We start from the raw sequence: 18,208 nt of genomic DNA on the forward strand, positions 1-18,208 counted from the left end.
GGCTCAGTCGAAAAAAGATCTCGCAAGGATGACTGCTTGAGCCTCGCTGGTCAACATCCACATCATCTCGGCGATTCCTGTCCTATGTCACTCGCCGGGAGAATCCCAGCTTGGCGGGGGTCCTCACCCCTTACCTCACGGCTCATACAGCGTTCTTTCATCTGTCTGTCCTCGGTGTCATCAATCGCGCACATTCTAAGAGCTTCGGCTACTGGGAAGGAAGAAAGCATGTATAAGCTGGCGAACAGAAAAGCCTTGGGTTTGGGTTTGTTTTCATTGGAGCCTGGCATTCCTCACGACACCCCTACACCAAGCGGTTGATGTGTAGCGCAGCAAGGCGCAGCAGGTTGATACTGGCAGCATTGGGTCGGTTCCGGTGTTATTCTCCTTTCTATCTTACACCTCTCTCATCGTTTATAATATGTTTCCTAGGTCGTTACGTCGTTGAAGCGGGAGAGCAGCATGGTTGGGGATGCAGTAGAGAGCACTGCAGCGACGTGGACAGTTGCTGCTTGAGGGGAGAGGGTTTCCAGCGATTACACAGGTTCTTGGTGAACATTGGTTCTCACAGGATTGGAGCTGCAGAGTAGGCTGCGAGCAGTGCTTGTCACATTGTAATGAAAGAAGGCGTTCATAGACAGATACAGTGCCCTTTTCGTTCATGCTCTGCCTCCAGTGACCTAACCGGCGATCCCATTTTTGCCCCAGATGATTGCTACATTGAAAAGCCGCCCAACCCTGTGGTTGCGCATGCCGTACCATGCTTTGAACCCCAACGCTTACCGACCAGAACTCCCAAAACAATCCAGCCATATTTTACGTGAGCTTTTGCTTGATGAAGAAGGAGCGCAAGTTGGACAGCTGCCACACGCAGGTGATACCCATCACAACAAGCTGAATCAGGATCCAGCGAATGACACGGCTGTTGGTCGACTCGGACTGATCTCTGAACTCGGCTTCGCGTTCCTGGGACTGTGTCAGTGGTGCTGCTGCTGCCGGACATGTGACTGGTGGCGCTGCTGCTTACCCTCTGGAAGACCTGCTCCCTTCTTACGTCCTTCAACCGAGCGTTTAGATCCTTTACGCGCGAGGCAATGTCCTGAAGCTTGTTCTTGTCGTTGCTCTCAATCTCGTTCGTCTCGCCGATGACAAGATCGAGCTGGAGCTTGATGCCCCCGTTCGGGCTGCTGGTGCTTAGCCAGCCGCTGCGGCCGGAGCTGGAGTTCGGGGTGAAGCAGATCTTGTGGTTGCCGGCCTCATGGGCGGAGAAGTGGAAGCGGCCGGATGATGAGCCCTTTTGCGAAACGACGCGGTGGTTGTTATCAAAAATCTCCTGTTGGCAAGTTCGTTAGCTCGTGCTCCCCCGGCCAGCGCGAGGGAGAGAGATCAACTCACGTCCACAGAGATGTAGATGGAAATGCCGGCGTGTTGCTGCCACGAATTCGACCTGTCGTCCCATTCCTCAGCTCCGTAGTGACCCACGACGAGTGTGTCCTTGGGCAGATCCTCGAAGAAGCATTTGGGGGTCGCGGCGTCGATGAAGAAGTACAAGGCGTGGGCGGCCGAGGCCAGCATCAGGAGCGAGATGAGAACCCTCATCTTGGGCACTCGGGTCTGGAGGAACAGATTTCAGTGGGTAGCTGATGATGGAATGTCCCAAGTCCAGAACAATTGGCGTCGTCGTCGGTGACTTGGGGATCGGCTGGTGTTGCGACCCCAGGTGGGCTATGGGCCGGGATGGAAGCTGCCACCTGTCAGGGGGCGCTCGGCACGTGACCCTCCGAACGCCAACCTGCAACCCGCGTTGAGGATGGGAATTTTGGTACGGAATTGATTAAACAACGAACCGGACCCCCCGCTGCGCATCAATACCAGTCGTTCTATGCATACGGACCATCCGATACGATATAATTCTCCGCAATCGAGCAGTTATCGCGACGAGACTTCACACCTCGCCCGAGCGGGCGCGACCGCCACGATGAGTTCCAACGATCTACGCGATGTACTCAACCTACCCGACAGCAGCTCTGCATCTGGCACTCCAGGCGGCAGCCACAGGCCATCCAAGAAACAGCGCCTGTCCGCGCCGCGATCGAATCTCAAAGGCCTAGCGCGTGAGGTGCAGAGCCTGGGCGGAGACAACCCGATTGCGATTGTACCAGAGGTGTCCAGCTTCAAGAAGCGGCGGCTTGCGAATCGAAAGCCCGCTGCCCGATGGGACCTTGCGCCGTTTCGAAACTCGGCGCGCGACGACCCGAGTCTGATGTTGCGGCACTGGAGGAGACGAGACGGACAGCATGGACTGCAGCAGCAGGAACAACAACAACACGGCACAAATGCAGACGCAAGCGCGCAACCGACGACGGAGCAGAACGGAGCGCAGGTGAAACAGGAGGGTGACAGTGTCGTGCCGTCTGTGGAAACGCCCAAACCAGACGAGATTGAGGACTCGGCGTTTGCAAAGTTCAACGTGCGACCGAGCATACCACAGTACACGGATGAGCAATACAAGACACACCTCAAGAGCGACGACTGGTCCAAGGAAGAGACGGACTACCTGATGGAGCTCGTGACCGACTTTGACGTGCGATGGCCTCTGATCTGGGACCGGTACGAGTGGAACCCACCAGCCACCAACGGCGTGGCGGATGCGGATGGCGACGAGAGCAAGGCGGTTGTGCCAAAGCAGGAAGCTCGCTCGATGGAGGACCTGAAATCGAGATACTACGAGATTGCGGCGAAGATGATGGCGGCCCAAAAGCCAATTCATGTCATGTCACAAGCCGAGTTTGAGCTCCACGAGATGATGTTACATTTCAACGCACAGCAAGAGAAGGCGCGCAAGGACTTTGCCCTCAACGCTCTGAAAAGATCACGGGAAGAAGCGCGCGAAGAAGAGTCGCTGCTGCTCGAGGTCAAGCGCATACTAGCGCGGAGCGAGCGTTTCAACGAAGAGCGACGGGAGCTATACAACCGCCTTGACTTTCCCCAGTCCGAGCAGGACATTAGCAGCATCAAGACGTCCCAGGGCTTGCAGAACCTGCTACAACAGCTCATGGCAGCCGACAAGAACAAGAAGCGAAGGTCACTCATGGGCGCGGACAATGCTCATCCGGCCAACGCAGCCGCCGCCGCGGCAGCTGCTCAGGCCCAAGCCCAGGCGCAAGCGCAAGCACAAGCTCAGGAGAGCAGCCGGCGCGAGAGCACTGTGGCCTCGACGGGCGCGACATCTACGCCTACAGGAGGCAAGAAGAAGGGCAATCAACAAGCCGAGCGACCCAAGCTCACGGAGAAGGAAGAGCAGGTCTATGGCGTATCACATCACGACCGTCTCACTTCAGGGCCTGTTTTCAGGTCCGAGAAGATCAACAAGATGTTTACGCACAAGTCAAATCAGCAGCAACAGCGGATCAACAATGTCCTGCTCGAGCTGGACATTCCTCCCAAGCTTGTCATGCCCACGGTTGCCACCACGCAACAGTTTGAGCAGCTCTTTGCGGCCGTCAATGCGCTCCTGGATGCTCGGAAGGTGGCGGACAAGCTGGATACGGAGCTCAAGCTCGAGCAGGCCAAGAAAGCGGAACGAGAGGCCAAAGAATCTTCCAATCATGGCGAGGAGGACCCAGCTCAGGACAAGTCCAACCCTGACATGCCAGTCACCAAGGGCGACGAGTCGGCGTCCAAAGAGGACAACGCCGAGACCGGCACCACGAGCGAGGCACAAGAAACGACGGAACCGGCGGCTGATCCCAACGGCGAGGAGCCTGGTACACAGGACCCAGTGGAAGGCGAGGGGAGCAAAGAAGCGGCCGCTGAAGAGAGCAGCGGAGGACCGCACAAGCGCAGTGCCAGTGTCTTGAGCACGACGAGCGACAAAAGTGCCAAGCGCCAGAAGAAGTGAGCCGATCTGTGTCGAGAGTGCGTTGTTGCTGCCACTCATCCGTCGGACAGTAGCGGTTGCTATTAATATCAGAAACGCTTGTGGTGCACACTGCATGATCAGGGCAGGGGCCATGAGCGTGTGGGGATGTAGCAATAGGAGAAACATGGAACATGTTCACATGGCAATGTGTGTGTGTGTGCAACTATATCGCAAGGCGTGATATCATCGGGCGCTTTCCATAGGCGCTCGCGTGATGTGTGTCACCCGTGGTGATTATATTGCGGTCACGGACGACCCGGGGGTCCATGGGGAGGCAAGCAGTCGGTAACCGCCTACCAAGCATCATTGCATGTCCAGATAAGAAGGAAGAGGGGCCGAGGTGAGTTGCCAGAGCGCTTCGAGACCTGTTTTAGGGGGGTGTCGTCGCGGAAAGGGGGCAGCTGATAAATATTCAGGAGAGGCATGTCGTTGACTTAAGCAAGCTGCAGCTCATCGGCGGCTGGGTCCCCGGCTGCTGCTGGAAATAGCCACAGTGACTAAAAATACTTGCCGCTTGGAGGAGGGGCGTGTGCAGGACTCGTGTGTGTGCTGCTGCTGGCTGGGACTGTCTGGGACAATGTGTTCGGCATCGTCGTCAAAGGGGGAGGGACTGTTGGGGGCCCCCTGGGCGGTGGGTGGAAGGACGGCGACACTGGGGTACATGCTCGTTGGCTGCGCGCGCAGAACCACCAATGGCGTGTAATACTTGGTCTGGGTAGCGCCGATGAAGACTGCCAGAGTCCCGAGATGCTGGGAGGAGGGGGCGTTGCTGGACTTTGAGGGCGTCAAGACGACGATGCGGATTTGACAAGCGCAGGGCCCCTCCACCGTCCTCCCGCCCCTTGGGAGATGTACGCGGCTAGAGGACCCTGAGCACTGGATCGAGACATTGCCGCCCAGCTCGTGAGATGCGTCCGGCGTGCGTGGAGCTCGTGGAAGCGCATGGTGTGCCTTGCAGATATGCACATCTCACACGTCTTCGGCGAGATCTTGGACGTAGTTTGGCGCCGTGCCCTGCGCTGTCGCTTTCGCATGACGCGCATGAGGTTCCTAAAATAGCCAGGTACCGCAAGACGAGAGCGAGCACTCTCTGTAAGATTCGCCCAGGGTTGAATGCCTCTGCTCTGTGGTTGGTGGTGGTGATGGTTGTGTTGTTCTCGTTGCTGCTGCTGTAAATGACGTTGACGTTGGAAGCGCCAGGCGCTTAGTGGGCGGCTATTCGACCCGCTGAGCATCATTGGACAACCCCCAGGCGCAGGTCAGGCCTGGTCCGGGGAAAATCATCAGCAAATCTATTCCTGGAATAATAGAGGCGCTCTTACGCTCAAGGTTGCTCGTTATATGTTTCAGACTCCCAACCTGGGGCTTTGGATGTAGTTAGTAAACTGTCAATTTGCTCTGACGGACAGACGCAGTCCTCGATCGCGACCGTTGCAGCTAGGCTTGGCGCCTAATGAGTTCGCGCGCATGTGAGCGCGACGACCCGCGGCGGCTCAGCCTGCCTTTCTCTCGCTGAGGACGAGCCAGAAATGACACTTGAACGTCTTCGCATTTGCAGCGCGCTCAAAGGCAATGGTGCTCGCGTCCAAGGTGCCACGTGACGTGGTCAACGCCGTAGCAAGCAAGGCATTTCTCGTGATCACGATGACCAGGGCATGCGGCCCACAGGAGTAAGTGCCGTCCAGTGCTCCCTCCAAAAGGCATGGGTTGATCACGCTGCTGCGCTGCAATGGCCATCTGCACCTCGAATTCTTCTCCCTACGTACAGGCTGCCTACCTACCCCTTCGGCATTCTCCCGTGGGAAGTGGGAAGGGGTTGGTTGTTGCAAGGGCGATTGGCGCCGAGGCATGCTGCATTGGTGCTATGTGTGACGACGCGGGCCACGCTCCAGCAAGCACAGTGATGAGACGTTGGCCGGGCTTGCTTGCTTGGTTGAGTCGGTTGCATGCCCTCGCAGCTCCCATCGTTCGACAAAGACATGTCAATTCGATCATGTTCAATGCTGAAGATGAAACGGCCCAACGCATCGCGGACGAAAATAGTTTGTACGTATTCGCGCTGCTGCTGCGGCGGCGGCGGCAAAAGCGCACATGGCCGATCGCGTCTCGCCCAAGTACCTCGTCGGTAGATTGCCGCGGAACGTCGACGAGGACAAGCGACGCACCGTGCGGTCTCGTCAAGCAGCGACTGTGCCCTGCTAGCGCAGCATGAACGACTGGAAATCCCCTGTGGCATCGGCGTTAAACCTGCCCGCAAAATCGGGGCGCTGGCCGTTGCGCGCGGACCGGACATCTCCACCTCGCCTACCACTCTATTCGAAGCAATGCGAAGCCAGGATCTTTGCACGATATAGAGTACGCTGTTATTGCTGTGTAACATACAGCAGTGCATGGCTCTCCAGCTTGTTTCGAGCTTTGATCCGAGGATTGGGGGCGGCTTATCTAGGCGGTGTGCCTCAGCCGGAAAACGCTAAGACGGCAGCGCGAGCGCTAACATGTCCATGCTGTGTGACTTGGCGTCTTGACCTGGCGTCTTGTTGATCAAGCTCGTGCTCTTTCACACGGGCCAACATTCGCCTGCAATAAATAGCTCCGTATCCGTATATGTAGCCCAGGCGCGACAATGCGACGGCCCGCCCCAGCTGGGTAGGATCAGTCCCAGGACTCCAGTCCCAGACTCCCAGGGGGACGGACGTGTGTGGTCATGAGCTAACAAAACGCTCCCAAACGTCCCTTTGGATTATCTAACACACGTCACTTTTGCAATGGCCTCGCTTCCCGGCTGGGAAGCATCCGATGCTGAATTCCCCGCATCTTTCCATCGGTATGAACCTGCATTAATCTTGTTCGGTCGGTGGAGGTTCCCTAGAAAGTCGCCGATGCGGGAATGATATTGACAGTTCCCCGGCAGCCGCTGGCATCTCTGCCTAGTAATGTCGGGTGCTCTGGGACTCAGCTGTCTTATGACACGCAGACGTATAGAGTACGTAGCTATGGCATCTATTGCTATATTAGTAGCGTATTGATCTGTGCTCGCACTGCGTGTCTTGCGTGTCTTCGTACGTGGAACAAACGGTGGTACCCAAGAGTCTGCTAACGTTAATTAGGTGCTCAGGATGGAGGTTGGACCGTGGGTGTGGCTCTCCTAGCCGCGGACCGCACGCTTGACAGGGGTGGCGCCAGCTCGTGCTTTAGACGCGACCAGGGCAACCCAATGCATTGACACCCCTGTCCGTGACCTGCCATTGGCCCCTTTGGGATTCGTGTGGCTGAAGCGAAGGCAGTGACTGTGGTGTACGGAGCATCACCGTACACGTACGTCGGTCGTTGACGTCCAGCATTTGTCCATCTTCAGGCTCTGGCCTTTCTCTAGCGCGTCATTGAAGACCTGCGTAGTGATCAGACCCAGGTTCGTAACTTCGTATTGATGGGCTGTGGGCGGAACGTCTCCTCGCGCGTACTCCCTACTGCAGTGAACTGTAACTTGGTCCTTGATGCAGCAGCGCTAGGAATGACCAACTATTAGGAATGCGCATGTCGCCTTGCTTGGCTACTGAATTCATGACTCCAAGCTAGGAACTGGAGATAATGAGAAGCTTCCTGGCTTTGGGAGTGACTTGTGATTCTCAGTCAAGTTGAACAAACAAACTGGCTGCGCCGAGAGAGGGGTGCGGGCGGACGCACGGGATATCTGCGTGTATCTGCCAATCTGGACGGAGGCGGCACTTTGGCTGCAGAGACGCCCCTTGTCGCCATTAACGCCGGCACCGCCGTTAGCCCGACACCCTGGTTTGCGACAAGAGACTTTGGAGGCTCCAAGCATCACGGGACATGCAGACCTTGAATGTCGAACATGTCGGCTGGATCTCCATAACCGTAGTCCGGTGGTGGGTGGTGTTGGTTCTGGTGATGGTCCTGGTCCTGGTGATCGACGTGAAGAGTTGGGAAGACCGCAGCAACGACTGGAGATCGGGGCCTTTGTCAGTCCGCCATCACTCGCCGACCTACCTGAGTTATTACTCGTTAGCATTCTATTAAGGCCAATTTTATAGTTGGAAGTGGCTGGCCTTGCTACGCACTAACACTTAAGGTCCATGTACCTTCCCCTCCCAAGCTGAAGCCAGAAAAGCGCCAGCCGAGGAAGCGAGCAGCCAGGCGAGCAAGAACAAGCAAGAGCAAGGACAATCAATGAAGTGCACAGGCTTCAATTGATCTGTTCGGCAACAGCTCCAGCTTCATCGTTCATTACTACTTTGTAAATACGTACGTAGAGAGCTCGCGTACGTACTTCATGTTACTACCCGCACTGCTGCTACCGCTGCCGCTGTCGATGTAGCGGCAGGTAGCCCCCAAGTACTCCGTAGCTGCACAAGCGCAGCTGCCCTGTTAGCCGTCGCGCGGATGCCCTGTCATGTACCCCGCTCCGTGCGAGGAAAACCGACATGAGCTCCAGTCGATGCCGGCTGGAGCTTCACGTCAACTAGCGGAACGGAAAGCACGAGCAAGGGTCTTTCTCGTCCGCCTGCCTGAGAACTCGAGCCACCACCGGCGGCCAAGCGCCTTGCCGCCTCCAACAAATCTCACGAGGGTCCGTCCAGCAGCAACCTGAGCCAAACAACCCCAAGGCACCGCTTGAGAGGAACTTTGACGCCAGCCTCGAGCGCGACTCGACTCCAGTCCTGCCCGCCTCAACCCAGACACGACACAAAGCTCAAACAAGGCCCCAAGGCGCTGTAACTGTGACACCCGCCGCTAATAGCCCCAGCCCGCCTTGCCGACATAATTTATTCATCACTGTACAGAAAGCTCGATCAAAGACCCGGACTGGACTGGAGACGGTGGTCGGTTCGAACCCTCCCTGCTAATCGCACCTCACCCACACGGCGTCGGCAACGCAGCTCGAGAGCAAGCAAAGCAACAAGCCCCGCGAGGACCGCGCTTTGATGTATCATCACCACCCAAAACCATCCGCGAACCCCAGCCAGCCTCTTTTGTGTCTTGCTCAGACCTTCACTCCTCCTTGCCGTCGTTGGCACATTCGTTCATCGCATATTCGCTCGCTCCTCAACCACTCTCCGTCAGCTCACTCACGACACTGGCTTCAGCTGGCTTGAACTCAGCACAGCATCACATCACCCTCTCACGCCTGACTCAGACTCAGACCCAGATCCAGACCAGGCCCAGCTCAAATTTGGACGATTCGTCTGTAACAGTGCACCGCAGTCTGTAATTGCGCGTCACCATTGACCTGGCCTAAGCGCGCGCCACCTACTTGACGCCCGCCTGGTGAATTTCGTTTGGGACGTTGCCTCCCAAGCTCCCGCATCCGCCTAAACTTGATTGATTGGGGGTCTGTTTCGGTTGCTGAGCCATAATATCATAACAGGCGCCTCATCGCCATCGGTTGACCACATTGCCCTTGAATACCGTGGCAGTCCATTTGCAGGTCAACGCCCCAGGCAATCCTCTGCTGTGGCCTACCTTTGCGGCGACAACCACGGTTTCGACTCTCCTTTTAGGCCGCCAGCAACACCATCGCTGCCACGGCGCTTCATCTGCGCTACTTATTCATTGCGGCTAGCCCAGGCGCACAGGACAATTGTCAAAAAGCCTACGCCGATCGCCGTACAACAGCATCACCTTCCCCAGTTGGACTATTCCATCAGGCGCTGAGCGCCGATAGTTGCCTCTGGCGCCTTCTCTGCCATGTCTGGCTTCAGGGCCCTCAACGTCGGCTCGCCGAGCATCTCGGAAACACCGACTATCAAAGTTGACAACTCAGCAGCAGCAGAGGCTCCGTCAAGCAAGGCTTCGCCTCCTTTCCATGCCACAGATGATGGGTTGAGGAGGAGAGAGAGTTCAGATCGTCCTACCATCCAGACAAGCGGTCATGGCATGGACAGGCAGGACTCACACAAGAGGAAGCGCTCCGACTCCGCAGAGCGTCGGCAGGACCACATATTGCAGGAGCGGACGCCCGATACTGCGACCATGCCGCCACATTATGCTCCTCGTGATCCATTTGGCACGCCCCAGCGAGAGGGGTACCGTGGTCCATCAGAAGGACACGACCGCGAGCACCGGACTGCCCACCAACAACGGCCGTCATACGAGAGTCGGCAACCTGGCACCGTGTCGCCAGGACCAGGACAAGGCGACGACCACCTTGGTGATGCGCTGCGAAGGACCCACGAACAGTCAGAGATGGGCGATTACCCTAATACGAGCCCTGAGGCAGACGAAGCATCCCACTCGTACTACAGCGGACAGTATAGTCAGGATTCCCGGCAAGATCCCATGCTGCAGCATGATCCTAAGAAACGCAAGCGCAACTTCAGCAATCGGACAAAAACAGGCTGCTTGACATGTAGGAAGAGGAAGAAGAAGTGTGATGAGACGAAGCCTGAATGTGAGTCAATTATGAGCCATGCCCGGGTGATTATTCGCTAATCGGTAAACAAGGTCAAAACTGCGTCAAGGGCGCGTTTGTCTGTGCCGGCTATCCTCCCCAAAGGGGCTCGAGCTGGCAGAAACCCGAAAACAAGTCGCCCACTGTCCCATTGGAGTCGAAGGATCCTACCTATGTGCCTCCGGGTGCGTACGGTATGCCGCAGCAAGGCTCGTATGCAGGTCAGCAGCAACCTGTCAAAAGGGAGCCCCTCCCGCATTATCGGGGTCAGGCCCTCAGGATCGACCCGCCCCAAGGCCGGCCTCTGGTCACGGATGATGACCGGCCAACAACGTCAACAATCCCGAGCGCGTCTGTCGCGAGCCCTGATAACAAGCTGTCCGCTATGCCCTACACGCCCGCCAACGCTTTCCCGACACCCATCAGCGCGAACACGCAACCTCCGCCGTTCAGCGACAGGATGGGCAAGGACTACCAGCAGCAGCGCGTGCCTCCGCTCCACGAACTGGGCAGGAACGAGCCTGAGACTCCCCATCCAGATCGCCCGCGAGGCCAGTTACCTCAGATCAACCTGCTCCATCCCAACCGCAACAGCAGCCCTGCTCCTCCATCAGCAGTACAGTCACCGTCGAACCCTCAGATGGCCGCGCAACTGGCACTGTCCCAGGCAGGGTACTCGCAGAAGCGCACACAAAAGGAGCAGATGCTTATCGGTCGTCTCTTCTACCCCTTTGACAAGGAGCTTGTTCTGGAGAGGGAGCGCTGCGCAGCGGCATGCTGGAGGTTCAACAACCTGACGACACCGCCAAGTTACGGAGTTTCGCCCGAAGAACGAGCGCGTCTCTTCCTGGAGATCCTACAACCTCGCGATCCCATCCGACTCTCTCCCGGAGAGACTTCCCCGATTACCCATGTCGGGCGCGTGGGACGCTCCGTGACTGTCGAGACCCCCTTCACTTGCGACTATGGCTACAACATCACCATTGGCAACTACGTGTCCATCGGACGCAACTGCACTATCAACGATGTCGGAGAAGTCAAGATTGGCGATAACACCGTCATCGCGCCCAACGTCAGCATCTACGCGTCGACACTGCCAGTGGATCCTAAGAGGCGCCAGGGCGGGCAGGGCCCTCAGTCTGGCAAGAACGTGACGATTGGCGATAACTGCTGGATCGCTGGCGGCGTGACGATCCTCGCGGGCATCTCGGTTGGGAAGGGCAGCACCGTTGGGGCCGGTTCTGTTGTCACCAAGGTGTGTTTATTTTCTTTTCCATTCGCGCATCTACTCGCGGCCCAGTGCTGACCCTCTCTCCTGCAGGATGTCCCTCCTTTCACTGTCGTGGCCGGGAATCCGGCTCGGGTTTTGCGTGGCATCTCGTCTTGATCTGCATAATTACTATCTTTGGCAGCACACGTTGCGGTCGGCGATGCCATGGCGGATTAGACACTTCTATTGAGAATGTACTATGGGATAGGGTTAGAGGATGGTATTACGTTTCATGAGGACATGACTAGGAGCGCAGGGTAACGTCAGGAATGTCTTTGCGCAATGTTATTTATTGGGGACGGAAAAAGGGGGGTTGGGCTTTCGTGTTGGGGCGAGCTCTGGAAGCTGCTATTATACACCTGACGAAGGTCTACCATCTATAGACAAGGCTACATACGATACCCAGGTAAACAATTCTAGCGTGGAACAATAACAAACAAGGTCGCGGTGGTCAAAGGCATGCGGGCGTGGCAGGTTCCTTCGCATACTGTCCAGTCAGAAATCTTGATTCAACATTCACTGTTGTCACACGTGGTCGTGCGACCCAAAAGCTAGGCCACCCGCGTTGTCAACATGTCCAAGCCCAAAGGGCCCAGCCATCTAGGCCCATATCCGCGGCCATCTCCGCACCCTCAAGGCTCGAGCACAATTTGCTCGCCCCATTGGGTCGCCGTCTCCGCCTCCGCGATGGCCTGCTGCCAATCCTCCATCTTGTACGCCCGTACATTGTGACCGGCCTCCTTGCCGAGCTTCACGATGCCAGACTCGATCATCTTGACCAGCGCGGCCGTCATCTCGCGCGTGAACATGAACTGACCCTTGATGGTGACGTTGCGCGCCATGATGCTCGTGTAGGGGATGCTGACATTGTCCATCGCACCGAGGAAGACGACGCGGCTGTGGCCACGAAGCACTTGCAGGCCAGCGTGGAGATGCGACGGATTGGCCGCGGCCTCGTGCGGCGAGACGTCGATCAGTGCGTCGGCCATGCCCTGTGGACACGCGGCGCGGATGGCTTTCGCATCCGCGTCGACGTCGCCACTTAGTTCGACGGGTGTGATCCTGGGGTGGCGTGCGGTGAGAGGCTCGAGTTTGGCGGCGGACCGGGTGAGCGCGACGACATTGCAGCCGATCTGGGCGGCGAGCTCGACGACGGCGCCTGAGAAGTGCCCCGTGGCAGGGCATACAATGACGGTCTCACCGGCGCGGAGAGCGGCGGACGAGACACCCCCGTTGGCGACAGCGAGACGGTCAATGTACTCGAGCTGGCCCACGGTGTAGCCCATTGTGTCGCAGAGGAGGGACTCGTTCAGGGGCACGCAGTTCTCCTGGGGCACGGTGGCGACATCAGCCCAGAGGCCGGGCCACGCCTTGAAGAGCTTCTTGGACTTGGGGGCGCCCAGGTCTGAGAAGCCGAGAAGGATCCGGGTGTTGTCGTGGTCGTCTCGCGCGGTGATGAAGCCGCTGACATAGACGAGCTGTCCCTTCTCCAGGGACACGGCGTCGGGGCCCACGTCGATGATGCGTGCGATGGCAGAGTTCCCGGGGACGTAGGGGGCCGTGACGGGTAGGACGGGCTTCCCGGCGAAGCTGGCCTTGTTGTGAGGGCGAGTGGTGGCGGAGAGGATGCGGACGAGGGCGCTGCCGTGGGCGGTGGGGGTCTGGATGGGCTCCGACTTGAGGGTGAGTGACTGCTCGGGGGTGTCGAAGACGAGGGTGTGGCGAGTGGTGGGTGTCGAAGACATGGTTGCTAGGTTGTTGTGATGTGGTCTCGTGGCGAGTGTGATAACTGTTGTCGTTGTGAATGGGAGGTTCTTAGGGAGTTGAGAAGGTGGTCTTAGGCGAGGCAGCGGTGGCCTTTTATACTCTCTGGGGCTGCACCATTCTGACAGTCTGCTTGGATATCTTGTCACAGTATTCGCGGACTGGACTGGATCGATGCATTACACCGCGCGACATCTCCGTGAGTCTAATGGCGATAGTCCGTCCGGAGCGGCTGAGACGGGGTTGAATATTTCCCAATCGGGTAATATGTGTACGGCTAAGTCCGACGTCCACGAGGAGGGATCGATGGCTCACGGGGTTAAGGAAAAAACTCCTGCTCAAGGACCCATTTAGGGGAATGTCTCTCCCATGGTCAAATTCTCCATCGGGTCATATCGTAGATAGCTGTCGATAGAGTTCTGCCGTCATTGTCAATATCTCGAGAAGCTTCATGGGTTCAGCGTTAGGGGGGACGTAGTACGTACCCAGTCCAGTCCTTCAACATCGTTGAAGAAGCTCTCCATTGGCAGCATTGCATCAAATTCGACGCTGCCTTCTAAAAATCCGTGGGGATCTGTTGGCAGGACCCCGTCAGACCACGGATTACTCTCAGACGCCTTCTCAGGCACCTCCTCCTGGGCAGGTGTCGTCTCACCCAGCGTGTCCGACCCTGACTGCCAGTCTTGTGAATCTACACGGCGCAGCATGGCTTTCAAGATTCTGTTGACATGCGCAGCGTCGGCCGAGGTGTCGCTTCGGGTCTCCCACATCGTCTGCGCCGAACGCAAGACTTGCGTGCGATGTGCCCTCTCTTCCTGGCTGGCCCTTTGTTAGCACTCACAAGCGGGGGGTGCGCAGGGGGAGCTACGTACGGCATCTGGTCGCAGTCGTGCAGTTCCAGAACAAGGATCATGGCTGCTATCAGGAAGCTGAACAGGGAAAGACTGGACACCATGAAACGGTCCTCGTACAGACGCCCGCCAGGCTGCGTCTCGCGGTGCACGTCCACCTGCATGTCAATAAGCTGCAGCGCCGACGTGCGGCAAATCGCAAGGGCATGCGTGTAGATGCTGGACTGGCTCCGGCTCGACAGGAACGATCTCATCAGCACGCATCGAGAGGTGTGGTACGTCATCTCGAGCATGTTTCTGTGATAGATGGTGTGGCTGGCGTCGGTGAAGGACGACTCGCGTATGGGCCTGTACTTGAGGCACGCCGGGACACTCTCGTGCCACTTGTCCAGCGCGGTGCCCAACGCTGCCGCGTCGGCTGCCGTTTCACGTTTGATGTCGAGTGCGTGTCGTACAATGGGGCGGAGGATATGCATCAGTCGATACTTGGTAATGTAGGCCAGTATGGGCAGTGGCTCTGTCGCTGGCCGCGGCACTAATGCCATGCTGTCCTCGTCAAAGTCTTCATCGGCCAGGTTCAAAGGGAGAGCAGTGTCACAAGTGTCCTCGTGGATCATTGGCGGCATCCCCTGCTGGATGGACCACAGCAGATCGTAGGACATGATGGTGAACCACACCCTGCGCCTCATTTCCGCTTCAAAGGGGGTTATCTTGGCAGAGACCTTGTGTGCTTCTCGATGATAGCCATGGCGCTGCGCCATCCTGACCACGGTGCCAAACATCGTCCACAAGGTGGCGTCACTGTCCTGCCCATGAATGTGCCGCGAGTGAACGTGCGTAATGAGGGCTTCCACGGAATGCGGGCTTCCTTTGAGGTACTGGCCCGTAACGAGGCATTTGGCTGCCATATTCATGTACAACAAGGCATCCTGGCTCTCTGGGCCGCCCGAGGACAGCGATATGGTCTTGACAAGGGCGATTTTGATCCCACAACTCATGATTGAGAATAGAATACTGATCCAGCACATGCTCATCGAGGCCGGGTCGGCCCAGAACTTGTCGTACTGGCGGCGGAACTGCCCTGGATGGATAAAAGGGATCGACATGAACTTGGCATTCAAGTAGGCCGAGCTGAGCTTGTCGACATCTGTGCGCGGCGGGAGAACCCGCAAGATCTCATCCATCGTCGTCCTGGATGACCCGCACACAATGTCTGTCACGTCCAAGACATCTGACTCTGGTCCTTGGTCGTTGTCTTCCGCCTCGAGCGCACTCTGTATGTCGTGGATATTGTCGACCACCGAGGTCCACGACGTCGGCCCCCGATACTCCAGCCGCGCCGCGTCCTCTGTCCGGGAGGGCTGCACGTCGACATTGCCATCCTGGACGTGCGTGCCGTTCCTGGCGGCCGTCTGCTCCTCGGCGAGCTGTTTCACCAGCGCTTCCAGCTTGCTCAGGCGGTTCTGCACCTCGGTGCGGTTGGACCCTAGGTTGGCGGCGGCGGCGGCGGCGGCAGAGGCGGCGGGGCCGAAATGACAGCCTGGCCCGTCGCCTCTCTTCTCGCACGCGGCGCACGGCTGCCGGCGGTCGCATCGCGACTTGCGCTTCTGACAGGCGGTGCATGACACGGGCTGCCTGTTGCGCTTGATTCGGCGCGACTGGGAAGCGCGGAACACTGTCGTGAACTGCGAGAGACCCGGGTCCGGCATGTCTGACATGTGCTATCTTTCACATTTGTGAATATTTTGCAGGAGCGCTTCGGGATGAGGAATTCGTGCTGAGCAAGTTTGCAGATGACAGGAGTAAGCAGAGGTGAAGGTCGTGGGGCACCACGAGTCGCTGGCAATCGCGTTGGAAGACATGATGCGCTACGAGGGCCGCAATCACGCGCCTAATTATGAAATGTGACATGCCTCAATTCGAGCTACTTATTGGGCTTTCTGGACCTGCCACTCTGGTATCATGAAATATCCTTGTGTCAGGACTTGTAGCTGTATGTCTCCACTAAGTTACAGGTCCACGACCACTGTTGTCTGTGGCTCTACATAATCTATACAAAAGTCGGCTTCGAAATCTCTCTCGTCTCGACGAGCTTCTCTGCTTCATCCCGACCCTGCGCTAGCTCCGCGTCGGCGACATCGTTCTGCTGGCGAATCCGCTCCACCAAGTCCGCCGCCCGGTTCACATGTACATCACCGCCGAGACGCGTAATGGCCTTGGCTGTGTGCGCGTCGGGCACCAGGCCAGCCTCTCCCAGCTCACGGAGAGCGGCGATGGCCTTGGAGTCCTCCTTGCTGGTGGCATAGCGCTTGATCAGCAGGTTGAAGACGGCTGCGTTGGGCTTGACACCCGCCTCCGTCATCACCGCCTTGACCTTGTCGGCAATGTCCACGCGCCCTAGTCTGTGCAATCCGTCGAGGAGGATGGCGTACGTGTGCGCGTTGGGGAGCGCCTTTGGCGTCTTGAGCATGTCGGCAAGCACCTGAAGCGCCGGCCGCAGCAAGACGTCGTGGGCCAGCATGACCTGAAGGAAAGCATTGTGTACGAGTGGGCCGTGCTCTGCGATCATTTTGAAGGCGAGGCTGCTGGGGTCATGAAGACAGCCTTTGAAGTGGTAGTAGAATGGCGCGATCTCCGAGCCTTTGCGCAAGGACTTAAGATAGCCCCTCAGCATGAAGCTCAGACTCCCAACGTCGAGTGGGGAGTATTGGTCTTCTGCTCTGGATTTCGACCCAAACAGGGTCTCTACCATTCCCTTCAGAGCATGGCCAGGGTGGCCCTGTTGTAGACCCTGCCGTTGCCTCTCGGCCGCATCGCGCAGTCTCTGCTGCAGACTGTCGTCGGGTATGAAGCGACGAAGTTCCTGCATGGCAAACGTCTTGCCGTACACGTCGAGCATGAGATCGAATATCATCGGTGACCACGCATTGTGCTCAGCGTGGCCGTCACGGGCCTCGGCCTCCCCTAGGAAGTAGAGCGCATTCAATGTTTGCTGCGTGACGAACAAGTCATCCTTGGTGTGCTGCCGGGCGAGCTCCAGTATGTGCTGTACATTCTCCACCCTGTGCTTGGTTTTGAGCGCGGCGAAACGCAAAACGCCCAGAGCGACGCGGTCGAAACGGACGCCAATACGCGAAAACACCTTGGCGACCTCCAGGACCTCGTCGTATTCGTGCCTGCTCATGAGGTTCTGGAAGAATGCCGTCAGGGTGATGACATTCGGTTTGTAGCCCCTTTGTACAAAGAACTCGACCGCTTTTGAAGGCAGGAACTCGTCGCCTGGCGTAGACGCGTCTCGAGGAGTTTGAAACTTGCTCATGGAATTGGTGAGCAGAGCGGTGATGACACTGGCGTACCGAGGCTGGTCAAATTTGATGTTCTTCAATGCGAGCCCCTTGAGGATATAAAACGCCTTGGCGCTGGTCTCGCCACCTCCGCGTCGAGCGAGGCTGCTGGCAAAGTGTAGCGTAGTGTTGGGGTGCGTCCGCACGCCAGCATTCTTGAGAGCCTCCCAGGAGTGCAGGGCTTGTTCCGGCGTGAAGTTGCGAGCCAGTTTACCGAGGACTCTCTGAGGAAGAGCCTGGAACTCGGGAGGCAGGTCTCCCAGGATTGTCATTATAACCTTGTACCCCTTGTCCCTCATGTCTTTCCAGGTGGCATCAGCTCCTCCGTGCTGCTTGCGATAGCGGGAAAGGTAGCCGGAAAAGACGTCGAGGGCCTGGGCGACCTCCTGCTGGGGAGGCCATCGCTTCATCGTCGCGTCGAGGACGTGGGCAATCGAGCCGGGGTCGGCTCTGACTGTCTCCGCCAGCATTGGCGTCCAGTACGCCTCGCGCTCGTCATGGCTGAGTGCTGCCCAGTTGTCCCGGAGAAGGTCGAGATCCGGGCTGAACTGGCGCCAGGTCCCCTCGATTTTCTTGTTGGAGGCAGCGAATCGATGCCAGTTTCGCTTCAGTCCGCTCTCGTCCGGTTCTTCGAGGAAGCTTTCGTCT

General features: G+C 57.7%; 7 protein-coding genes across 7 annotated transcripts; 2 read left to right on the top strand and 5 right to left on the bottom strand.

Annotated features, from left to right (window-relative positions):
* Positions 1-200: 200 nt before the first annotated feature.
* F5Z01DRAFT_80313 (uncharacterized protein) lies at positions 201-948 on the bottom strand. Its single transcript, XM_046267142.1, has one exon. It carries the CDS (start codon positions 811-813, stop codon positions 415-417), a length of 399 nt encoding a protein of 132 aa, XP_046118496.1. The 5' UTR covers positions 814-948; the 3' UTR covers positions 201-414.
* On the bottom strand, positions 646-1,772 carry F5Z01DRAFT_654251 (emp24/gp25L/p24 family/GOLD-domain-containing protein). The gene is made up of 3 exons (XM_046263409.1): positions 1,396-1,772; positions 1,028-1,333; positions 646-966 (listed from the first exon to the last, which is right to left on the bottom strand). The coding sequence occupies exons 1-3, from the start codon at positions 1,597-1,599 to the stop codon at positions 817-819; spliced, it is 660 nt and encodes a 219-aa protein (XP_046118497.1). The 5' UTR covers positions 1,600-1,772; the 3' UTR covers positions 646-816.
* A 206-nt stretch (positions 1,773-1,978) lies between these two features.
* Positions 1,979-3,901, top strand: F5Z01DRAFT_621550 (SWR1-complex protein 4; the record flags this gene model as incomplete). Its single annotated transcript, XM_046261214.1, has 2 exons — positions 1,979-2,402; positions 2,436-3,901. The coding sequence occupies 2 exons, from the start codon at positions 1,979-1,981 to the stop codon at positions 3,899-3,901; spliced, it is 1,890 nt and encodes a 629-aa protein (XP_046118498.1).
* Positions 3,902-9,332: 5,431 nt separating this feature from the next.
* F5Z01DRAFT_80345 (uncharacterized protein) lies at positions 9,333-12,012 on the top strand. The gene is made up of 3 exons (XM_046267143.1): positions 9,333-10,331; positions 10,385-11,588; positions 11,653-12,012. Exons 1-3 carry the CDS (start codon positions 9,629-9,631, stop codon positions 11,789-11,791), a joined length of 2,046 nt encoding a protein of 681 aa, XP_046118499.1. The 5' UTR covers positions 9,333-9,628; the 3' UTR covers positions 11,792-12,012.
* On the bottom strand, positions 11,936-13,530 carry F5Z01DRAFT_80187 (uncharacterized protein). Its single transcript, XM_046267141.1, has one exon. The coding sequence runs from the start codon at positions 13,344-13,346 to the stop codon at positions 12,234-12,236; it is 1,113 nt and encodes a 370-aa protein (XP_046118500.1). The 5' UTR covers positions 13,347-13,530; the 3' UTR covers positions 11,936-12,233.
* F5Z01DRAFT_80352 (fungal-specific transcription factor domain-containing protein) lies at positions 13,531-16,107 on the bottom strand. The gene is made up of 3 exons (XM_046267144.1): positions 14,238-16,107; positions 13,851-14,184; positions 13,531-13,784 (listed from the first exon to the last, which is right to left on the bottom strand). The coding sequence occupies exons 1-3, from the start codon at positions 15,932-15,934 to the stop codon at positions 13,716-13,718; spliced, it is 2,100 nt and encodes a 699-aa protein (XP_046118501.1). The 5' UTR covers positions 15,935-16,107; the 3' UTR covers positions 13,531-13,715.
* A 159-nt stretch (positions 16,108-16,266) lies between these two features.
* On the bottom strand, positions 16,267-18,030 carry F5Z01DRAFT_636067 (uncharacterized protein; the record flags this gene model as incomplete). Its single annotated transcript, XM_046262186.1, has 1 exon — positions 16,267-18,030. The coding sequence occupies one exon, from the start codon at positions 18,028-18,030 to the stop codon at positions 16,267-16,269; it is 1,764 nt and encodes a 587-aa protein (XP_046118502.1).
* Between the last annotated feature and the right edge of the window lie 178 nt (positions 18,031-18,208).

The sequence above is a fragment of the Emericellopsis atlantica genome (assembly GCF_019669845.1).
Source record: "Emericellopsis atlantica unplaced genomic scaffold F5Z01scaffold_12, whole genome shotgun sequence".
In the NCBI taxonomy this organism is placed as follows: Eukaryota; Fungi; Ascomycota; class Sordariomycetes; order Hypocreales; family Bionectriaceae; genus Emericellopsis; species Emericellopsis atlantica.

Bases quoted from the DNA above. Each gene is read 5' to 3' on its own strand.
- F5Z01DRAFT_80345 (XM_046267143.1), top strand. From the start codon at position 9,629: ATGTCTGGCTTCAGGGCCCTCAACGTCGGCTCGCCGAGCATCTCGGAA. The intron at 10,332-10,384 runs GTGAGTCAATTA...TCGGTAAACAAG, and splicing joins TGATGAGACGAAGCCTGAAT to GTCAAAACTGCGTCAAGGGC. The intron at 11,589-11,652 runs GTGTTTATTTTC...TCTCTCCTGCAG, and splicing joins GGTTCTGTTGTCACCAAGGT to GATGTCCCTCCTTTCACTGT.
- F5Z01DRAFT_80313 (XM_046267142.1), bottom strand. From the start codon at position 813: ATGGCTGGATTGTTTTGGGAGTTCTGGTCGGTAAGCGTTGGGGTTCAA.
- F5Z01DRAFT_80187 (XM_046267141.1), bottom strand. From the start codon at position 13,346: ATGTCTTCGACACCCACCACTCGCCACACCCTCGTCTTCGACACCCCC.
- F5Z01DRAFT_654251 (XM_046263409.1), bottom strand. From the start codon at position 1,599: ATGAGGGTTCTCATCTCGCTCCTGATGCTGGCCTCGGCCGCCCACGCC. The intron at 1,334-1,395 runs GTGAGTTGATCT...ACTTGCCAACAG, and splicing joins CCATCTACATCTCTGTGGAC to GAGATTTTTGATAACAACCA. The intron at 967-1,027 runs GTAAGCAGCAGC...ACACAGTCCCAG, and splicing joins GGGAGCAGGTCTTCCAGAGG to GAACGCGAAGCCGAGTTCAG.
- F5Z01DRAFT_80352 (XM_046267144.1), bottom strand. From the start codon at position 15,934: ATGTCAGACATGCCGGACCCGGGTCTCTCGCAGTTCACGACAGTGTTC. The intron at 14,185-14,237 runs GTACGTAGCTCC...ACAAAGGGCCAG, and splicing joins CACGACTGCGACCAGATGCC to CCAGGAAGAGAGGGCACATC. The intron at 13,785-13,850 runs GTACGTACTACG...CAATGACGGCAG, and splicing joins ATGTTGAAGGACTGGACTGG to AACTCTATCGACAGCTATCT.